The sequence below is a fragment of the Cervus canadensis genome, chromosome 29 (assembly GCF_019320065.1).
Source record: "Cervus canadensis isolate Bull #8, Minnesota chromosome 29, ASM1932006v1, whole genome shotgun sequence".
NCBI classification, from domain to species: Eukaryota; Metazoa; Chordata; class Mammalia; order Artiodactyla; family Cervidae; genus Cervus; species Cervus canadensis.
Window position 1 is genome coordinate 3,629,952 of NC_057414.1, and position 20,019 is coordinate 3,649,970.

Consider the following 20,019-nt stretch of genomic DNA (forward strand, 5'->3'; position numbering starts at 1 on the left):
GCAACCCACTCCAGTATTCTTGCCTGGGAAATCTCATGGACAGAGGAGCCCGGCAGGCTATAGTCCATGGGGTCGCAAAAGTCAGACATGACTTAACTACTAAACCACCAAATAAAGCTGCTTACAAGTTTTTTCTTGTGGAGATATGCTTATCTTTCTCTTAAATAAACAGTTAGAAATGAAATTGGGTAATTAAGGTAGGTATATATTTAGCTTTCTTTTAAAAAAAAATTATATCTTTTTTCAAGGTGGACATATTCCCACCAGCATTGTATGACAGTTATATTGCTCTGTATCTTCAACATTTGATGTTGCTAGTCTGTGTAACCATCTAGTGAGTAAGAAGTTGTATCTCATTATGATTTTTTGTTTCCTTGATGTTAATTTTCAGTTTCATTTGTCAGTAACTATTCAAAACAGTGTTTGGACGCTTTCAGTTACTCAGTATTTATTCCGTACCAGGAGCTCACTCAGCAATATATCTAGCTTTTAGGATTGTTTTTATTTAAAATTTAAATAAGTTAAATATTTAAAAATTGCAGGATCCTCTTAATATTTTGTGTTCACATAGTCTTACTTTTTATACCTTTGATTGTTTGTTAATAGTCTTACCAGATGCTTATGTAATAAAAATAATAGTGTCATTCTTAGATAGTTAAATGCCACTGTTAATTCATTCATGGGGAATATACCTATTTATTTTTCTTTCTTGTATTAGATGATTCTTGATTTATTTTGAGTAATGGTGTGATTATCATGAAAGTCTTAATATTTGTACAATTTTAGGCCCCCAGTAGTCTTCTTGATGCTTTGGAACAACATTTAGCTTCCTTGGAAGGAAAGAAAATCAAAGATTCTACAGCTGCAAGCAGGTACGTTATTCTTTGTGGGACAAAGAGAGGTGGTGATGTTTCTGAGAAAGTAGTAGATGAGTCTAGCTGAAGTTGCAAGTTATTTAATTTCTCTTTTTCTTGATTTCACCATTTATAAGTCAAGTTTAATAATAGTATCAACCTCAGAGAGTTGCCCTTAAAGATTAATACATGTAAGTTTTTGTAATTTTCAGTAAATGTCAGCATCTGTTAAGATGATGATAGTAACTGTGTGGTTTAGAATGGTGTTCATAATGTTAGTATTTCTCTTAAAATGCATGAGTTCATATGGTATATTCTAAGACTCCCTTTTTACAAATTTGATTCACCCTCACAAATAGCCCTGTGAAGTATGTAGTAGTAATTCAGGGACTCAGAACTAGGATGTTCAACATAAGATTTCATCATCTTTCTCTAATGCCAGTTCTTGGTGGTGATTGGTGACATATTTTCATCTTTCTGATAGACTTTTAGCTGATTTCCAAGACTAAGACCAATGAATCTAGCAAATCGACAATAATATAGATCATCTCTTATTGACCTTGTAATGTTGTTATTGTGTTGGTTAGTAGAAGAAAACTTTTTGTATAATTTATGATTAGAACTTTCCTTCTTTTTGATGTGATTTTCTGATAGATTTTTAGAAATATAAGGCCCAGTTATTTGAGAAAATAATGAAAAACTTAGCCAAGAAGCTTCAGGTATACCGATTAACCTTATATGCTTTTTTAATCTCTAATATTTTAAATTTCTTTAGAACAGTATTACTCTTCCTTTGTCTTCAGAGTTTTATCTTTATATTGGTCATTTATAAAATTGATTTTTATATAAAACTTAGTTTTTCTACTTGTTTACTTAGAGTAGAAATTAATGGTGTTTGGTGTGTGATAAAAGGAAAATCAGTAGCAGTCACTGAGGAGTAGTTTCAGGTTAGAATTCTTTACCATGCATGTTTATTTTGCCTAGAATTAACATTTGGAAATTAAATGTTGGGGTTTATGATCTGGGTAAGTTTTTGATATAAAGGAAAGGCGATGGCTTGCTGTGAATCCACCAGTGAGGAATGAAGAATTACATATGCATGTGCAAATATAGTATGTTTGAAAAGGAAATTCTAGCTTGGTGAAAGGGTAGCAGATAGAAAGGAGGTGCCTGGGGTAGAAAGGATTGGTGACTGGGATGGCATTAGTCTTCTTTTGGGAGAACCTGTGGGTCCTCTGGGAATGACATCTTTAAGGGGTGTTATCAGGGAAGCAGATCTACATATGCATTATTTATTGCTGGTTCTTGTATTTTCGTGTCCTGTAGTAGTACTGCCAAAATCCAGGTTGTAAATTAGCAGAAGAAGGTCACTTCTTAATGAGAAATTCAGTATGTTTTACCCGTCAGGGTTTTCCCTGAAGTGTGTGAACTCTTTTCCAGTTGCATTGGAACCCTCCCTTGGGCTTGGAAGAGGCAGTGTCCTTCACCTTTATTGTGAATCCTTTCCAAATCCTTTCCAAAGTCTAACATTTAATTTAAAATTTTTTTTTAGTTAAAAATATTAATAATGAATGTATGTGTAAATCAGCTAATTTTTTAACAGTCCTCTGATGTTAACAGATGAGTGGGTAGAATATTTCTTCTGAAGTACTGATGTTGACTCCATAGGTTTAGTTCATAATTATAGTATCTATCCATGGCTAGCCCGCTAGATCATTTTGTAACCAGGATGTAATGTGAAATCTTTGGCCAAAAACTGAATTACTTTTGCCTGATTATCCTAGGGCAACAACACTTTCCAACGCAGTCTCTTCCCTGGCAAGCACTGGCCTGTCTCTTACCAAAGTGGATGAAAGGGAAAAGCAGGCAGCATTAGAGGAAGAACAGGCTCGTTTAAAAGCTTTAAAGGTAGGTGTATGCATTGTCTTAAATTATTTGGAAAAGCAAGTATAGGTGCTCATAAAGTAATTGGGACTTCCATACAGACTAACAGTATTTAATAAATATTTGTACAAACGAGATGAAATTTAGTAGTCTTAATTTTTCATCCTGACATTGAATGATTGACGATACAGCTTTCTGCTATCAAAACAAAATTAGAAAACACTTTCTTTCAAAGGCTTTACAGATCATTCTGGTTTCTAGACTCCTTATGGTCGTGCCCTTTCTCAACAGGAGCAGCGTCTAAAAGAACTTGCAAAGAAGCCTCATACCTCTTTAACAACTGCAGCCTCTCCTGTGTCCACCTCAGCAGGGAGTGTCATGACTGCACCAGCCATTGACATATTTTCTACCCCTAGTTCTTCTAACAGGTAGGTGCAGTGGTTAGTGCTTACCTTTGAATGTCTAGGTTTAAAGATTTATATCAATTGGGCAGAGCTTTTCAGGTTTAATTTGATACCAGATTTTCATAATCATGAATTCACACAAAGAAGGTAGTAGTAAACGGTGGTAGTGAATAATATCTAAATACAAAGTGATAAGAGTTTTTATTGAATATTTAAAAAATGGAAGATGGCTAAATGATAAATTTATACCAGTTAGAGGGTGGTGGTTTTTTTCTGGGCAAATGTTTCCTTGTAAAAAAATAAAAATTAAGCAACTATTGGTTATACACATTTGGGAAGTTTCTAATAGTTCAAGACCTTGTGTATAACTCTTGGATATGTATGTATGATGTGTAATTTCAGAATATTCTTTCATTAGATATTTAAAGTTTTTCATTTCTAGTCCCATAGGTAACTTGAAACACAGTAAGAGTTAGTTGCCAGATTTCTGTGGTATTGAACCCTACCAACCCAACTTCAGTAATCCTGTTGCCTAGTTTAAGCTACTTAACAATAGAAATATTATATTTCCAGGCAATTTAGAATAACTGACTTTTTAAAAATCCCTCCTGTGTTTTACCTTAAAGTGATTTAGAGTATAAGAATCCTGGTTTATTTCTTATCTCTCTCTCTTTTTTTTTTAAATCTCAGTTTCCAGACAAGAGAATGTGCAGATTATGGTTCTCAGTCTTAGCTAACATCAGAATCACAGATTTCTGAGCCCCACCTCTAGAGTTTCTGGTTCAGTAGCTGTAGGGTAAGAATCAAGAATTTTCATATCTGTCAGGGTCGTAGGATCACTAATATAGAGTTTAGCTTGGTGCTTGTTGTTCATTTGCTAAGTCGTGTCCGACTCTTTGCAACCACATGAACTACAGTATACCAGGCTTCCCTGTCCTTTGCTGTCACCTGGAATTTGTTCAGACTCATGTCCATTGAGTCAGTGATGTCACCCAACCATCATATCCTCTGTTGTCCTCTTCTCTTCCTGCCCTCAGTCTTTTCCCAACATCAGGGTCTTTTCCATTGATTGGGCTCTTCACCTCAGGTGGACAAAGTATTGGGAGTTTCAGCATCAGTCCTTTCAGTGAATATTAAGGGTTGGTTTTCTTTAGTTAGGCTTGACTGGTTTAATACCGTGGATGCGGTGCTTAGTGCATGGTAAATGCCACATGGAGAGAGATGCTTGCTTGTTTTTCTTTAATTTTGTTGTTGCTGTTTATTAGCTTATCCTTAAATGGTCTTCCCTTCCATTTACCTATTCCTGTTACAGTTAATCGTAACTTTCACTAACTCAACTGCTGCCTGCTCCCAAAAGTCTTAGTAGATGTTGTATTTAGTTACGTGTTTTTCTTTCTTTCAGTTTTGTCTTTTTGTTTGTTTTGATTTTTGTGTAATACTCTCCTTAATCTTCAATTACATCAAACCCATTAAGTGTTAAGTTTTTATCTTAGGGATCTTAAAAAGAAGACTGTCTAAGCAGGGTAGGAGGATGTGGATAAAAGGAAAAGAATGTTAAATATTTGAGGATAAAACAAATCATTTGATAAAGATCTAATATTTTTATTTCACTTAATACATTCAACATTTTCACCTTTTTTTAATAATAATTAAGGACAAATCTTACAGCCTGTTATGTAACACTTACTGCATAGTCTGTATTTTTCCCCAAAGCACTAAATACATTTGTATTTTTATCTACTTATAACACTATGTTTTGTATCTAAAAGATACATCTTCAAAACTTTTTATTTTTGAATAAGTGTAAGTTAAAAATAAACTATGCTGAGGTACAAATAATGCCTCAATTCTTTGAAACTGGAATCTTATTTGAGTTGTTTCTTAATCATGTAAAAGTCTCATGGTAAGATATATGTAAGTTGTATTGTGTAATGGGGTGGCTCTGTTATTTATATCATATATGCATGTATAATTTTTTCTCTGTATTACTGATATGCTTGATATTTGAAGCAATAGAGGTAAGGTTAATAGGTATTTTGTGGGAGTTTTGGTACTGAAAATGTAATTGGAGTCTTTTAAATATTAAAAAACACATTTCTTTAGAAAAATTAATTGTCATGTATTTCATAATTTAGAATTATGTTGTTTAGGTTCTAGGTTCTTTTCAATAAAGAGACTAGTTTTTTCCTGGGCAAGACCTTGATTCTTTCTAAAATGGCTATTATTACTTGAATCTTCTCTAAACTTAAGATAGGGTACTTGAATCATTTTCCAGGTCTCCTTTGAAATACGCTGTTATATGAGGGACGTGCAACTCTTATCTTGCTGAAACTTCTTCCTTTTGAGATTTATATTATTGGGGCTTTTTTCTCACTTTAAAAAATGTTTTTATTTACTGAAATGGGTGAGAGGACTGACTAATGCGACAAAGTCTAATAAATAAATCATATTTTCAAAATATCTTTCTAGCACATCAAAGCTACCAAACGATCTGCTTGATTTGCAGCAGCCAAGCTTTCACCCGTCTGTACTTCCAATGTCAGCTCCTTCTCAGGTAGCAAGTACGTGGGGAGGTAAGGATTAATGAACCTACTTTGTATGCTGTATAGGTGTCTCCCTTCCCCATGTGGTGGGATTTACTTGCTTTCACTTGACCCATGAGAACTTGAAAAATATTAATATGACAGTGAAGTTATTTTGCCCCTTGAAGACATTTTCATTTATTAATAAATACAACTTTAGAATATATGTTCAGTTAAATTATGAAATGAGATTTAATGCAGATGAAGAAGGACCAAATATGTTTAAGTGTGAAATAATTATTTCAACGTTGAATTTCTGTTTTGTTACCCAGAAATATGTAATGGGTATTTTACTTTTGGTATAGAAAAAAAATTGACTTGCAGAGGGGAAAACTCATCTAATGAAGTTCCAGTTAAATTCAGGTAGTATTATCAGGCAGTGCACTATCTTCTGTGGAGGAATGTCATGACAAACTTCTGCTACTTATATTTAAAATGTTCATTTAATTCAGATTTTGGTATTCAAGGAATTTTCCCTTAGTACCAACAGGAAAGTTTGCTGCCCTTGAGTAGTTCTTCAACCTTAAGGTGAACACATTAATGTTCATGACCCAGCATCTTTGAAGAGTGAGCCATGTCAGTTTTTAAGTTAGACATTTAGTATGTTTTTCAAATCATTTCCTATGTTTGGTTTTGGTACTTCTGTTTGTATTTATGTAAATATTATTTACAAACACTCAAAAAATTTTATGACAGAGGAAGATATTCTGAGAAAGGACATTGTCTAGAAAACGGTAGAATGGTAAGCTACCTTAAACTTTGTGCTGGCTTACATGTAAAATCTAACTTGAGTGGCTTACCTCTCAGAGCAGGGATTCATTGTTCTAATGGGGTTTTATGATATATTAGACTTTTTTTCTTTAATAATTTGAGTTAATAACTTTTTTGGATTTTTTTATAGTTATTTCTTAAGACTCAGTTATATATAATGGAACGTAAACTGTGTAAAGGGAGGAGCTCTAAGATATTTTGTTGAGTGATTATCCCCGATGTCTCGGACATTTCTTGGTATATAGCAGGTACTTTGTAAATGTTTGTTGAGTCAGTAGACATTTTCCTTTTTAAGGGGCAGATTATTTCTGGTTCAAGACAGAACAGGGAAAAGGAATAGTAAAACCCTAAAATGCTAGGTTTTTAGACTTAATTTTGTGAGTTATCACTTTATTTTAAAAACTAACTGAGCTAAATCTTAAGGTCTGGGAGTAATTTCTAAAAGTAGTAAGCTAGTTCAAAGTCAGTGAATTTTTTAGAATTATTTAAATGATCTGTAGACCTCATATTAGGGTTAAGAGAAAGGGATTTCTTAATAGCCTAATGATAATTAGAATTTTAGGATTTTTAATCTGGCAAAATTTACATGCTTATTTCCTGCTTATTGTGAATTGCTTTAGAAAAATGTTATTAATAGGATTAACATGACCATTCAAGCAGTTTTAGTTTGCTTACCTTTAAAAACAAGCTATAGTTTTTCTAAAATTAAGGCTGAAAAGTTGGGTTATTGGAGAGATGAAAAATTTTACAGAAGACTTAGTGAGAACTAATATAACATTTTAGTGAAACTGAATTGGGTGATAGCTTTATCTGGATACAGTTGTAGCAATGACAAATCAAAGTTTCTGTTTGGAATCATTGAGCTCACATATGAAAGCAGATAGCCTATTACTGTGAGAGAATAATTTTAAGTATCAGTATGTAAAAATTGTTTTATAGGCTGTTAGAAGAATTATCCAATAGCAGTTTGTGATAGAATGTTGAAGTACATTTAATTGTTTTATTTTTCTATTTTAGGTTATTTAGGTTTATGTACTGTTTTTGTCAAAATTTCCCCCGTATTTTAACATTAGGCTTGCTATCTAAATGTGGCACTGTAAGAATTGTTTTAAAAGAAGTATTATCAGGTATAAGGTATAGTTGGGAGCAGAGGCAGTAGCAGTTGACTACTGTTTTTCCAAAAGCTCACAGTTATATATGAGGAAAGCATGGTGATCTTACTGTAAGCCCCTCAATTTAAGAAAAATAAAACTTTGTCTTGTATTTGGCTTCTGAGTTGGTAATAACTTCGAGGTTTTGACTTATGCATAAAGAGATAGCTGAAGAGTATTTTAAGCTAAGAACTCTTTATACTTAATCATTGTGGTGTTCATATCCATGACATTAAGATTAAGATATTTTCCTTTATTTTTAAAATTAAAGTTACTAAGATAAATAATGTCTTTTATATAAAGCTTTGATCATAACAGTAAATTCCAGAAGGTACTTTTTGAAGTTAACCATTTACCTGAACATTTGAAATATGTAGCATTTTGTATCATGCTTTTATTGCATGTGACAAAACAAAGATTCGATTTTTTTGATAATTCTAAAATGTTATTTAATGCTTTTGTTGCTCTCATTTGCTGAAAATGAATGTCAGCAACAGATTTGGTATTTAATTTAGTTCTTATCATAAGCAACACAGAAATGTGTATTTCCAATCACAGCTAGGTTAGTGATACACAGAGTTAAGAGGAAGTAAGATTTGCCTGTTTATATGAGAGGTATGTAAGTAAGATTGTACCTAAAAATGAACATTGAAGAGAACACAAGCCGGCTTGTTTCTTTCATTGCATTATTAATGAGCCTTTGATTTTTCAAGAAATGGTCTGGAGTCGAAACACGGAATCGCTATTGAATACTAATAGCTGAGATTTCAGTTTTTACCACCTTAAAAACTTTGAGTTACAGCAAATCTAGAGATACACATTATTTTCAGCTTATTAATTACACTGTTGTATATTTTAAGCAAGATTTCAAAATTTATTTCAGGCAAAAAAGAATGACCCATTCTTAAGTTTAATTCGTTTCTTTCTCAGCTGGCATAAAACACACATGAAAACACTCATTAAAAACACATTATGAGAACACTCAATTTTCTGTGTTCAAAGGTAGATAGCAGATATTTATCTCAACACTAAAAAAATGACTGGTGCTATTTTCATCTTTATTTTAACTTTTTGGATTATTTTTCTACATAAAACTAAACTTTCAAGTGAATAATGATAAAAATTATAGGAAAAAGTATTAATAAAAATATACAGAATTTTAGAGTTGCCAGGCTGATGAAGTTGGAATAGCTGGAACATTATTACTATTTTTTTTATCTTTAATGAATTTGAATTAATTTTTATGGTATAATTAAATCTAAATGATATACTATATAGTATATATAGTTCATATACTATACCATAGTAGAAGTGTTTTGTCAAGGTAGATTAAAAGCTGGTTTTTCTTATTGTCTGGTTGATCTAAATATACAGATGCACTTACCATTTTTCTGCATACTCTTCTTTAGGATGTTTCATATAATAGGAAATTATTGATATTAAGTGCTTAGGTAAAAAGTATCAGTCAACAGAGTAGCAGTTAACTAGTAACTTTTTCCGAACATGTCTTTTCTCAAAAACCTAACGAATCTGTTGTAAAAATCTGTATACTCATTTTGAATGACTTCTCTCATGGCTGCTTCTGCATGGACAACTAGAGAGAGGTTTTGTGTTACTTACTTGTCCAACAAAGTACGATGTACTTTAAAAACTCCATGCCACTATCAGATATTTCAGAGTAGTAGTAATACTTTCAACCGAACTGATCAACTCTAAACTTAATGCAGCTCCTTTCTTATACAAGAAGGAGTTAGAGTGGTCATCATTGCATTTGTATTTTAGTACAAAAAGTGCATCTTACTTCTGACTCTTTTCTACTTTTGGTTTCTGGATTATTTTTTCTGATTCTTTCCCCCCATTTTTCCATTTATTGAGGAGTTGGAGGGATGGGAAAGATATTTTATAATCATTTGAGTTAGAATAGTATATCAGTGAGTTTTGGTATGTTTGTAAGACTTCATACAGTGACCTCAATTTTATTTTGATATTTTTCTTTTTGAAGTTACAGTTGCAGGATTTGCAGAACACTAGCTTTCAGTTTATTGACTTTAAGGATAAAGTGTGCCTGTCTTGTAATACAGAAGCTGTTCCTTTGGCCATTGCCTCCTTATTGTTCTGTCTTACAGTCTTAGAGTAGATTAATAGTGCTGAATACTGTATTCTTAAGTTAGGACCACAAACTAGAATACACAAAAATAGGCTACTGGTTGGAGTACAGGAGTACCTTTCATTTTTAGTTGTGCTAGATAAAATTATGACAGTTTATTTTTGCTGCTCTTTATTTTTTTGCTTCTCCCCATACTTAAGGAATGATAAATGGCTTTCAGTCATTACAATGTTGGTTACCTTGAATGAGGAATAGATACAGTAAATATGTGGTTCTAAAATAACTTCAATTGTAGGACTTGATGATAGTATGTATTTGATACATTCTAGTAGGGAACAGTACATTTTTTTATTCCTGCCAAATCATTTAGGCTTTAAAACTTAACAGCCAGGCCTTCAAAGCTAATCCCAGTCTACAACATGGCCAGTCTTTTGTCTCTGTTCTTAATTTTTCCAAAATTTCTTTTTCCATCATTAGACATTTGCTTCATCTTTATTATTTTGTTTCCTACATCTGAACCTGTACAAGAGTTATATGAACATGTTAGAAACTCCTAATCCCTTTTGGCTTTTTGAAGTTCTACTTATTCCACACTCATATCAGTCATTTATATCAGTCATTTCAGTATGCATCGCTGTGCCACCAGAGCCAATACACTCCCATCTTGGGTGGGGAACACTGTTCAGGTTAGATGGCTCATTTATAGAAACATTTTGTTGTTATTCTCTTTTTAAATTACCCGACTGTTGTCTTTCTGATGTTGTAGAGCAGATCCATCCTTAGCATGCTGCTGTTGTTATGGACACAAAAGTATTTTTTTCTGAGGGTTCATTTTGAAATATGTTAAATGCATTTCTTCCATCTTGGTGATTAGATTTGATCATTTGCATTTGGATTAATAATGATAATAGCTACTACTTTTCACTTTGCCTCTTTTGACTAATTACAATACTAATTAATTTACTTCCTTTCTTCATTTTGCTGTAATGCACTTGGACTGCACAGATCCTTTCTCTGCTACTGTAGATGCTGTTGATGATGCCATTCCAAGCTTAAATCCTTTCCTCACAAAAAGTAGTGGTGATGTTCACCTTCCTATTTCTTCAGATGTATCCACTTTTACTACTAGGACACCTACTCATGAAATGTTTGTTGGTAAAGTACCATTTAACCTTTCTTTCCAATTAATGTTTATACTGCCTAAGTATTTTTTAACGTATCCATTATTTTTAAAGCACTGCAATAATTACTTTGGATTTTAATAACAAACTTTAAAATAAACGCAATAGTGTAGTGAGGTTTTTTTAACACTAGTATCCCTGATTTTATTTGATGCAAGTTTTTAGGGAATAAAATTTCCTTTGAAATGGAATTTTGTTTTGTTCTCTGTCATATTGTAGCATCACATGCTACATCCTGTTTATTAGTTCAGAGACTTGGTTATTAGAGTTGGTTGAAGAGTGACATCTCTTGAACTTACTTACATGTTTATATGTGCTTATATTTTTCCCTTTCTGTTTGAGAGAGAGAGTGGTTATCACCCTTAGTAGCTTTCTTAATCTTTTTTCCCCTTTTTAATTTCAAATAATGGTAGAATAATTTTATATTGTCTAAAACCTATACATACCCTCTGTCTAATCTTAAGGGTCTCACTTTATTGTTAGCCTGGAGGTAAATGAAGAATAGGAAATGAAAAGCAACTTGACTGAATAGCTTTAACTGTGATATAAAATCTATAAAAAAAAAAGCAAAATTTCATACCAAAGTTATACCAGGAAGAGTAAGTTTTTAAATATATACTAAACTGAAATAAATGTTTTTGAATCCTGCTAAAATGATGCTAAATCCCCTTAAAAGACAATGAAAGTGCTTTTATTCAATTCACAGATACAGCATAAGGTGACACAAATTTAAATCTTTGATTGAAGCAGCATGCGTAAACTCATCTATGTACCCTAGATAGAGCATGAGGCCACATTCTGAATATTGTGTTAGCTATATCTGAGAGAAAAGAAGGGAATGTGACTTGAAAGCAGTAGTTGGAGATTTGAGAAAGTTTCAAGGCAGGTGCTCTAATTATATAATTAGTCTAATAGTTCTAAAGTGTACTATTTGGTGGATGTAATTCCTTTATTATATTATAATACATTTAAAAATTAGATTAAAAGCAACTGAAACTAAATTATACATTTTGTTACTCTTAGAAATATGTCAGATGGTGTACCTTTTTGCTTGGTAATAAGGGGTAACAAGAGTTATCTTTGGAGTGGTTCTGTTAGTCTTTTACAGGTTGTATCTTTTCTTCATATTTACTGAATATGCATGGTATGTATTTAGTAAATATGACTATCTTTTTAAGTTTGATCCCTTAGTTTGAGAATATGAAGGAGATATGACTTTGATTTGGGCTATATATTTCCATTTTTTAAGTCAGAGCAGTGCATGGGCTTCAAGATGTCACATCTGTGTCCCCTGAAGACACAGGGGACTTAACTTACTGTTAAATACTTTATCTTTGTATTGTTACAGAATATTGTTAAATACTCTTTCTTTCTAAAACTTACTGTTACTTTTTTTTTTTTTAATGAAAGTGAGTGCAGAAGGAGAAATTAAAAACCACTGATATCAACCAATTAAGCATTAATCTAGAGTAGGGGTCAGCAAACTGTCTCTTAAAAGGTTGTTAGATTGTAAATATTTTTGGCTTGTGAACCACACAGTCTTTTTCACAGCTACTGAACCTTGACATAGTGTGAAAACAGTCATAGACAAGACACAAACACATGAGCTTGGCTATGTTCCAACAAAACTTTATTTACAGAGACAAGCAGCTATAGTTTGTTGATGCCTTCGTAGAAGAGGCCTTTTAGTAAGTCTTTCAGTGCCAGTTGTAAGAAGTACAGTTGTGTAATAAAAATTCCAGTAGTTTCTTACTCAGTAGTAAGAGCATGAAAGGACCACCCAAGGTGTGTCATTCCTTGGGCTGCATCGTCTAGTTAGCCACTAGCCACAGGTCATCCTTTAAAGCTTGGTTTATTAAAATTAAATGTTAAATACAATTAAAATTTTTCTTCCTCACTTGTACTGTCCCCAGTCCCACTCTTCAGTGGCGCGGCGGCTGCCATAACACACCTCACGCACATCCCTGCATGTTGTGCGGGTTTAGAAAGCAGTTCTGTTACTAGAAAGCTCTGTCGGATCGTGCTGCTCTAGAATAGTGATCAGGAAACCTAGTGTAAAGAGCCAGGTAATAAGTACTGTAGGCTTTTATATGTTGCATAAAATCTCTGAGTCATCATCTTTTCTTTTCTTTTTTTAAACCCTTTCAACATGTAAAAACCATTTTTAGCTCTCATGCCATATAAAAATAGGCCACAGGCTGTAGTTTGCCAACTCCTGCTCTGCAGAGTTAAGCATGACCAGGGAAAATCAGATAGTTAGATACGTAGATACCTTCCAGATCTTTCAGAGGGGACCTCGATTTGATATGGTTCTCAGTGTAGTTTGTAGCTTGCCCTCATTAAAGCCCTAAGGATACTGGGTTGTGTAAGTCAGGTGAGTGGGTCATGGTCCCCGCCATGCCGTGTTTGTGACTTTGTTGAGGCCTCCTTCCTCATCTGCAGAAGACATTAGACGACTTGTTACTATTGGCTAACAAGCCAGCTGGTTCATGTTTTTTCATCTAAAGATATGCAGTGTTGGTTATTTTTTAAAATTTGTTGTGAATATTATTTATATATATGTTTTAAATATAGTATTCATAATGGAGCCTTAAGTGCTTTTTTTTAAAGTAAGTTGTAAATTAAAGAACACCAAGGGCTTGGACTCCTCTGTTTTCTCTTTTGTTTTTGTTTGTTCCTGTTTTTGCTTTTAATTACTCCATTCCACTCTTAGCTGTCCCTCCTCACTTTCTCACTTTTCTCTCTTTTTCCTGTCCTTTCTTTTCCTCCCTTATATGCCTTGTCAGATACTTTTTGTGGCACTCAAGCTTATCGTAATACTACCCTTATGTGCCATGAGCCTTCTACTGTAGCTGGTTTATTTGGAGGTAGGTAACAATAATCTCTAAAATTTATTAGTTTGTTTATGCAAGAGGGATTTTGTTTTGTTGCTTTCCTTAAAATGAGTTGGTAAGTTACAGAAAAAAAACATGGTTTAATGAATAGTAGAGTTATTTTCTCAAAAAAGTATGAGGCCTATTTATTACTGAACTACCACCAAAATCTATTAACAACCCAGCCAATTTTTCTCAGAGGTGTTTGGAATGCCTTTCTGTCCCTAACACTTGTTCATTTTGTACCTTTCAGTCAGCTTATTATTTTCCTCTTGAGGTTGTTCGTACAGTGCAGTATTAAAAAGTGTTAATATGTAAAGTGGCCAGTGACAGACTTTTCACTGGGTTTTGTGAAGTGAAAGAGTCAGGCAATTCAGTTTTCATCAAGTTAACCTTAACTTGGCGAGCCTGTTCATCTTTTGCAGGGGATCCCTAAATCTTCTCTTTTGAAATGGTGATATTTTATAACATTGCTTTAAGTCACTTTTAAAAATTAAAGGTTGACAATCTAATCAGCTATTATAATTTATTAAGAATTTCCTTTTTACTTTTTTCCTCTGCTAGTCGAAGCTGTTAAAATTTGAGGTACTAGCTCTGAATTACTTCGTATCTTTTCTACTCTTTTATACTTTTAGGCAGTAACATCATAGTTTCACAGATTGGTGCCCCTAGGGACCTCAGGAGATGGCTCCTCTCTTTACAGAAAGTAATGAAGTTGTTTTTGTGTTATTATGGAGGATAGGCTCATCTCTGATATCAGCAAAATTCTAGAAAGAATTGGGGACAGGATATCAGAGGAAAATAGAAATTTGATACACTGTCCTAGTTACAAATTATTGTTCCCTTTGTTTTCTTAATGATACTATAGCTCAGATATTGTTTCCAGGATTTAAAGAACACTGTAAGCTTCTTACACTAATGGTGTAGCACGGGGATGTAATTATAAAGCATGATAGATTTTTGTCTTTCTTGAGTAGATGCATCTGTTCCTTTTGTAAGGAGCTTTGAGAAGAACTGGCAAGCCTGTGGTGTATTTCTTAAACAGTTTGTATACTTCAGAGAGCTGTTAAATCAGTATGTGTAATTATATTTTGATAGTGTTGTATTCTCATTGTATGGTTAGTGTCTTTGAGTTAAGAGTATTTTAAGGGCTAAATGATTATGGGATAAGATTAAACTTGTACATTTAAAAATCTTTGCCTCTACAGAATATTCATACTCTGATGTAAAATGTTACTTTTACAGTAGTATCCTTGATGTATACCAGCTTGTGTGAGTCACTGTTAATAAAAAAATTAGTCCTTTCTGGTTTCTCTGACTTTGAGGACCTTCTTGAACTTCTTACCAAATCTTGTCCTAATTTTTACTTTTTTCTTTAAGATCAGTCTTTTTAGTATAACATTATTATACTTCCTTATATCCTGGTCATGTACATTAAGAGTTCAAATGTGAGATTCTTACAGACTGAAATTGCCTTTAGCAGAAAGATGGGACAGGAAGAAAGGGTCTATGTTTAGGGTTCAAAAGTTTAATTTCCCTCTACTATAGTTATTAATTTTCTAATACCAGACATTTAAAACTTTTTAACATTATGAGTATAAAATTTAGAGATGGAAGAGAATTCCTTCCACAAGGAAGGAATTTATTATAGCCATTTATTCCAGCCTTCCTCCACAAGTAAAAGAATTCCTTCTTTGTGATCTTTGCTAGGCTGTTCTCTACTTGAATATATACTCAGTGATTGACAGCTCCTCAAGTCATATGACAGCCATAATAAGTCTAGATGATTTTAATTCTTCTAGTTAGCCTGTAGAAATTCAGAACCTCACTTAACAAAAATAAAACTTCACACAATTGAAAGTCTTCCATGTACCTCAGCATTACCTGGTTTCAGTATAAACTTGATGTCTTGGCTGAATGCCACTAGCATCAGTGTAACATTGACCGGAGAGAATAAATTTTCCCTTTATGTTCTTGTGTTTCAGCGTAGTTAGTTAAATCAGTATATTTGATTACATATGTGGCAGCCCCACTTTTGGAAGTAGTTAAGTTGAACTTAGAAGGTAGATGAAAATAGTCTTTTTTTTTTTTTAAATATTCAAAAAACATCTGAACACAGGGGGTTCATAAGAATTAGTGGGTTATAACTTTTAAGAATCCTGTTACTTCGCAAATGAACTTAAACCACATAGCTTTTGATTAACCATTGAAGGAAGGAAGGCGAGAAATATGGAAGGTGAGTAGGCAGAGGGAGAAAGACTTTTTGGGATACTAAATTTTTTTTTTAAACACCACAGAACTCTTATTTTATTCCCAGATGATCCTTTAAATTTTGGTTTCATACAAGATCCTAGAATTTTTGATGCGTTTGGTTTTTTAAAGATCATTAGCATAAAAATTTAAGGTAAAAAATAAGCAAAAATGTTATTTTGTAATGAAACAAACTAGCAATTCAACTTTACTTACTCTTTTATTTTCTTAGTCAGTGGGGTGATTTTGTTTTGGAAAATGTAATCACCACAAAGAGATGTGGTAGTCTAGGAAACATTTTGCTTGAAGGGTTGGCTTTGTTTTTTGCTGTGGGAATTTAGGGCTTTTTCCATTCTGTTGTCATCATTAGATATCTATAAATGTAGAGTTATTAAAGATTGAGCTTCTTCCATTTTGGTTTCTTTTAGGGTTCACTCCTTCTCCAGTTGCACAGCCACATCCTTCAGCTGGCCTTAATGTTGACTTTGAATCTGTGTTTGGAAATAAATCTACCAACGTTACTGTAGATTCTGGGGGTAAGAAAAAATTACTTTATTACCTTTACCCTAGGTTCTAGTTTAGAGTCTTATGTAGGGACAGATAATGGTACTTTTAACATGTGTAAATAGATGGAATTAGGATAGCCAAAGAAGTCGTTCCTCCTCCCCCAATGACTGGAAGAAAATTTCAAGCGACTATTAGCCTTTATTCTTTTCTTAGTGGCAGTTTTGAATCTGGGAAGATTCTGTTTCTCCCAGAGCTGTTAAGAGAGAGAAAAAAGAGATTTTCCTTAGAGTTCTTAATTACTAGTGACCATGTGTAGAATGCTCTGTCTTTTACTCACTACAAGTTTTACTGAAATGAAATTGGCTTTTTTGAAAACTAGGGAAGTATTACCTATGGTACCTTGACGTATTGAAATAGTCTGTGTAGTGAACAGCTGGAATAATTAAATATCAGAGCTATGGGTGCGGGGGCTTTTTTTTTCTTTTAATCATTTTGTAGTATGCTTGTTCATTTGTCTTAAGACAGCTATATAGACCTATAGAGCTAGGTGTCCATTTAGTATCTTGTTAATTCGAAGTTTGTAAAGATTGGATTCCTGTAAAGTTGACACTAAATTATGTTCTTAATCATAGGGTGGTAAGTGTAGTAATTAAATTCAAACCATTTAAACATATTGAGATACTCTTAATTTCATAATATACAGTTACTAATAGTTATCATAAGTATTTATACAAAGGTAAGAAGCGAGCTTATAAAGAATATGTACGGACTAGGAATTCGTTTTTTTCTGTGCACTGGTAGGTTTACAATGATTTTTGATGTATTTAACTTTTTCCTCTTGAGTTTGTCTTACTGGGAGGAAGGATAAAGGATATAGAAACCAGTTCATATTTTATAAGCCCCCATTTTTGGTGACTTTCTTTTTCAAATTCTCTAGTATTCCTAGGTTATGCTATTGAGTTGGTTGGTGGCTTGGTTGATTGGATTTGTTTTACCTTTTACCCTTCAGGAGAGAACCTTAAGGGATTTTGTTTTATTTTTAAGCAATGTCCTAGTTTACTACATGATTCTGTGCAATTAGAGTGTAGTTTAGCTATTTCTTAGGTATAATTTAGGCTGTTTTTAGACAGAAGAAAAGAGATAAGCTAGTGGTTCATTTTCACTTGATTCTAATGTACTGTTTTACATATACTTTACATTCTTCACTTTGAAGAGTATAAAAAGGTCTATAAAGTATGGTTTCTTAAAAGAAACATTTTTTCAGAGATGTATTTTTTTACCTATATTCTTCAAGTGCGACTGAGTCTTCAGAAGACTTTATCAGCTAAGGGAGAGGATTAATTCCATCCCCTTCTCATCCCAGTTTTGGAATAGGAGTAGTTTACTTGAATGCTTCTTTCTTCATTCCCTTTAACTTTAATATAATTTTGTTATGACATAAGACAAATGAGCTCTGCCAAAGTACATACAGCCTCCTCAATCGATTTACTTTGAAATGGTGGATTTCTCTTTTTTCCACTTAAAAGCGTTTATTTTCTTCGAAGATTCTTCCATTAAACAAACAAGGAGAAAAGACAGAGACCTCCTTTAGAAAGCTGTAGCTCTATAAAGTTCCTTACAAAATCCTATTTCATCTGTTTGTAACTTTAAGGCTTTGATGAACTAGGTGGACTTCTCAAACCAACAGTGGCCTCTCAGAACCAGAGTCTTCCCGTTGCCAAACTCCCACCTAACAAGTTAGTATCTGATGACTTGGATTCATCCTTAGCCAACCTTGTGGGCAGTAAGTATTTTTTTAATTCTTCAATCTTCTTTACAATAGGTTGTTTTATAAAAATGAGTCTAGTTTTTAAATGCTTTCTTTCTCTCCTGTCCTAGATCTTGGCATTGGAAATGGAACCACTAAGAAGTGAGTGTTAAATTTGTATATTTTTCCCCATGTGCCGTCTAGAGGTTGGTTTGGCTTTTATCTCAAGAAAGTATGTGTATAAGCGTCATCTGCATCTTAAATGCTCTGTTCAATCTAAATTTGTAGTAAAGAAACTTCATAATTACAGACATTTATATCTCATTTGTATTTATTTAAAGTGATGTAAATTGGAGTCAGCCAGGTGAAAAGAAGCTAACTGGAGGATCTAACTGGCAACCAAAGGTTGCACCAACAACTGCGTGGAATGCTGCAACAATGGTGAGTTGGAAAATCTCATGATATACTAACATGAATAATTTAGGTTAATATGTACTGTGAAAATGTGTTTAAAGCCGTGATAAAGCATAAGTGCAAAGGTGGTTACAAAATTTAAGAAACAAAAGTAATTTTTATTTCTTTTATTCAGCTTCTAAAGGAAGCTGGGTTGACACTATTTGCCAGGTACATTTTTGTAGCTAACGTTTACTTAAGGGTTATTTTGTGCCAGGCATCATTCTAACAAATAATATGTGGTTTTGTTTTATATAATCCTCAGATTAACCTTACATGGTAGTAACTATTATTACCCCATTTTACAGATGAGGAAATGGAAACATAGGATTATTAAGTAATAAGCCCAAATAAAAAAGATGGGGTAGGTTTTTAGAACTCAGGCAGCGTTACTTTAGAGGCTGTGCTTTTAATCATTATTCTCTACTGCTATTCAAATCTATTGTTATTTATGTAAAATAAATAACACTGAATCAGTTGCTGATTTCACACACATACTTGTGTTTCCCCTAACACTGGCTCAGTGTTCACTAATTCAGTGTTCTGGTGACTTTAAGAACCTTCAGTTCAGTCGCTCAGTCATGTCTGACTCTTTGTGACCCCACGGACCGTAGTACATCAGGCCTCCCTGTCCATCACCAACTCCCGGAGTTTACTCAAACTCATGTCCATTGAGTCGGTGATACCATCCAACCATCTCATCCTCTGTCTTCCCCTTCTTCTCCCGCCTTCAGTCTTTCCCAGCATCAGGGTCTTTTGAACCTTAAGTGCAGCAAATAAGGAGAATCAGCTATAAAAATGAGGCGACAGTATTAACAAAAACCAAGCAAGTGTAGTTTCAGCTGTTTATGTATACACACTCACACATCTCACATAGATTATAATCTTAAATCCTAGATAAATTTATTCTAGTAGATGATATATTCTTTTATTTTACAAAAGAGAAAAGGAGATTCAGAGGTGTTGAGTTGACCACCGCGCTGACTGGTACCTGAGTTGACACTAGACCTGCCCAGCTGGCCCGAGGCAGAGCTGCTGCAAGTGTACCGCACTGCTCCCCAGTTCCCCATCCTCTGCTTATCTGCCTGTCAGAGCCAGGTGTATCCCGTGACAGATTTTTCACCACTTTGCACATGTATATGAGAGACTTCAAAAGCTTCACAAGTACTGATTTGGGGATTACAAATAAATTTTATGTTGCAGCAAATGTGCAAATATAGAATGTATGAATAATGAAAATTAATTGTATGATAAT

The 20,019-nt window shown here is 33.5% G+C and overlaps 1 protein-coding gene across 18 annotated transcripts in view; it reads left to right on the plus strand.

Moving 5' to 3' along the window:
* PICALM (phosphatidylinositol binding clathrin assembly protein) overlaps positions 1 to 20,019 on the plus strand; it is a 94,192-nt gene that overhangs the window by 53,957 nt on the left and 20,216 nt on the right. For 5 of the 18 annotated variants that reach the window (XM_043452319.1, XM_043452323.1, XM_043452321.1 and 2 more), the window contains 10 exons: positions 787 to 872; positions 2,639 to 2,762; positions 3,030 to 3,166; positions 5,612 to 5,715; positions 10,759 to 10,908; positions 13,721 to 13,801; positions 16,486 to 16,593; positions 18,216 to 18,347; positions 18,443 to 18,473; positions 18,653 to 18,752. In XM_043452319.1, the coding sequence (XP_043308254.1) occupies positions 787 to 872; positions 2,639 to 2,762; positions 3,030 to 3,166; positions 5,612 to 5,715; positions 10,759 to 10,908; positions 13,721 to 13,801; positions 16,486 to 16,593; positions 18,216 to 18,347; positions 18,443 to 18,473; positions 18,653 to 18,752 (1,053 nt within the window). The remainder of the gene's footprint in view (positions 1 to 786; positions 873 to 2,638; positions 2,763 to 3,029; positions 3,167 to 5,611; positions 5,716 to 10,758; positions 10,909 to 13,720; positions 13,802 to 16,485; positions 16,594 to 18,215; positions 18,348 to 18,442; positions 18,474 to 18,652; positions 18,753 to 20,019) is intronic. The other 13 variants (XM_043452324.1, XM_043452329.1, XM_043452327.1 and 10 more) reach the window with 5 other exon arrangements.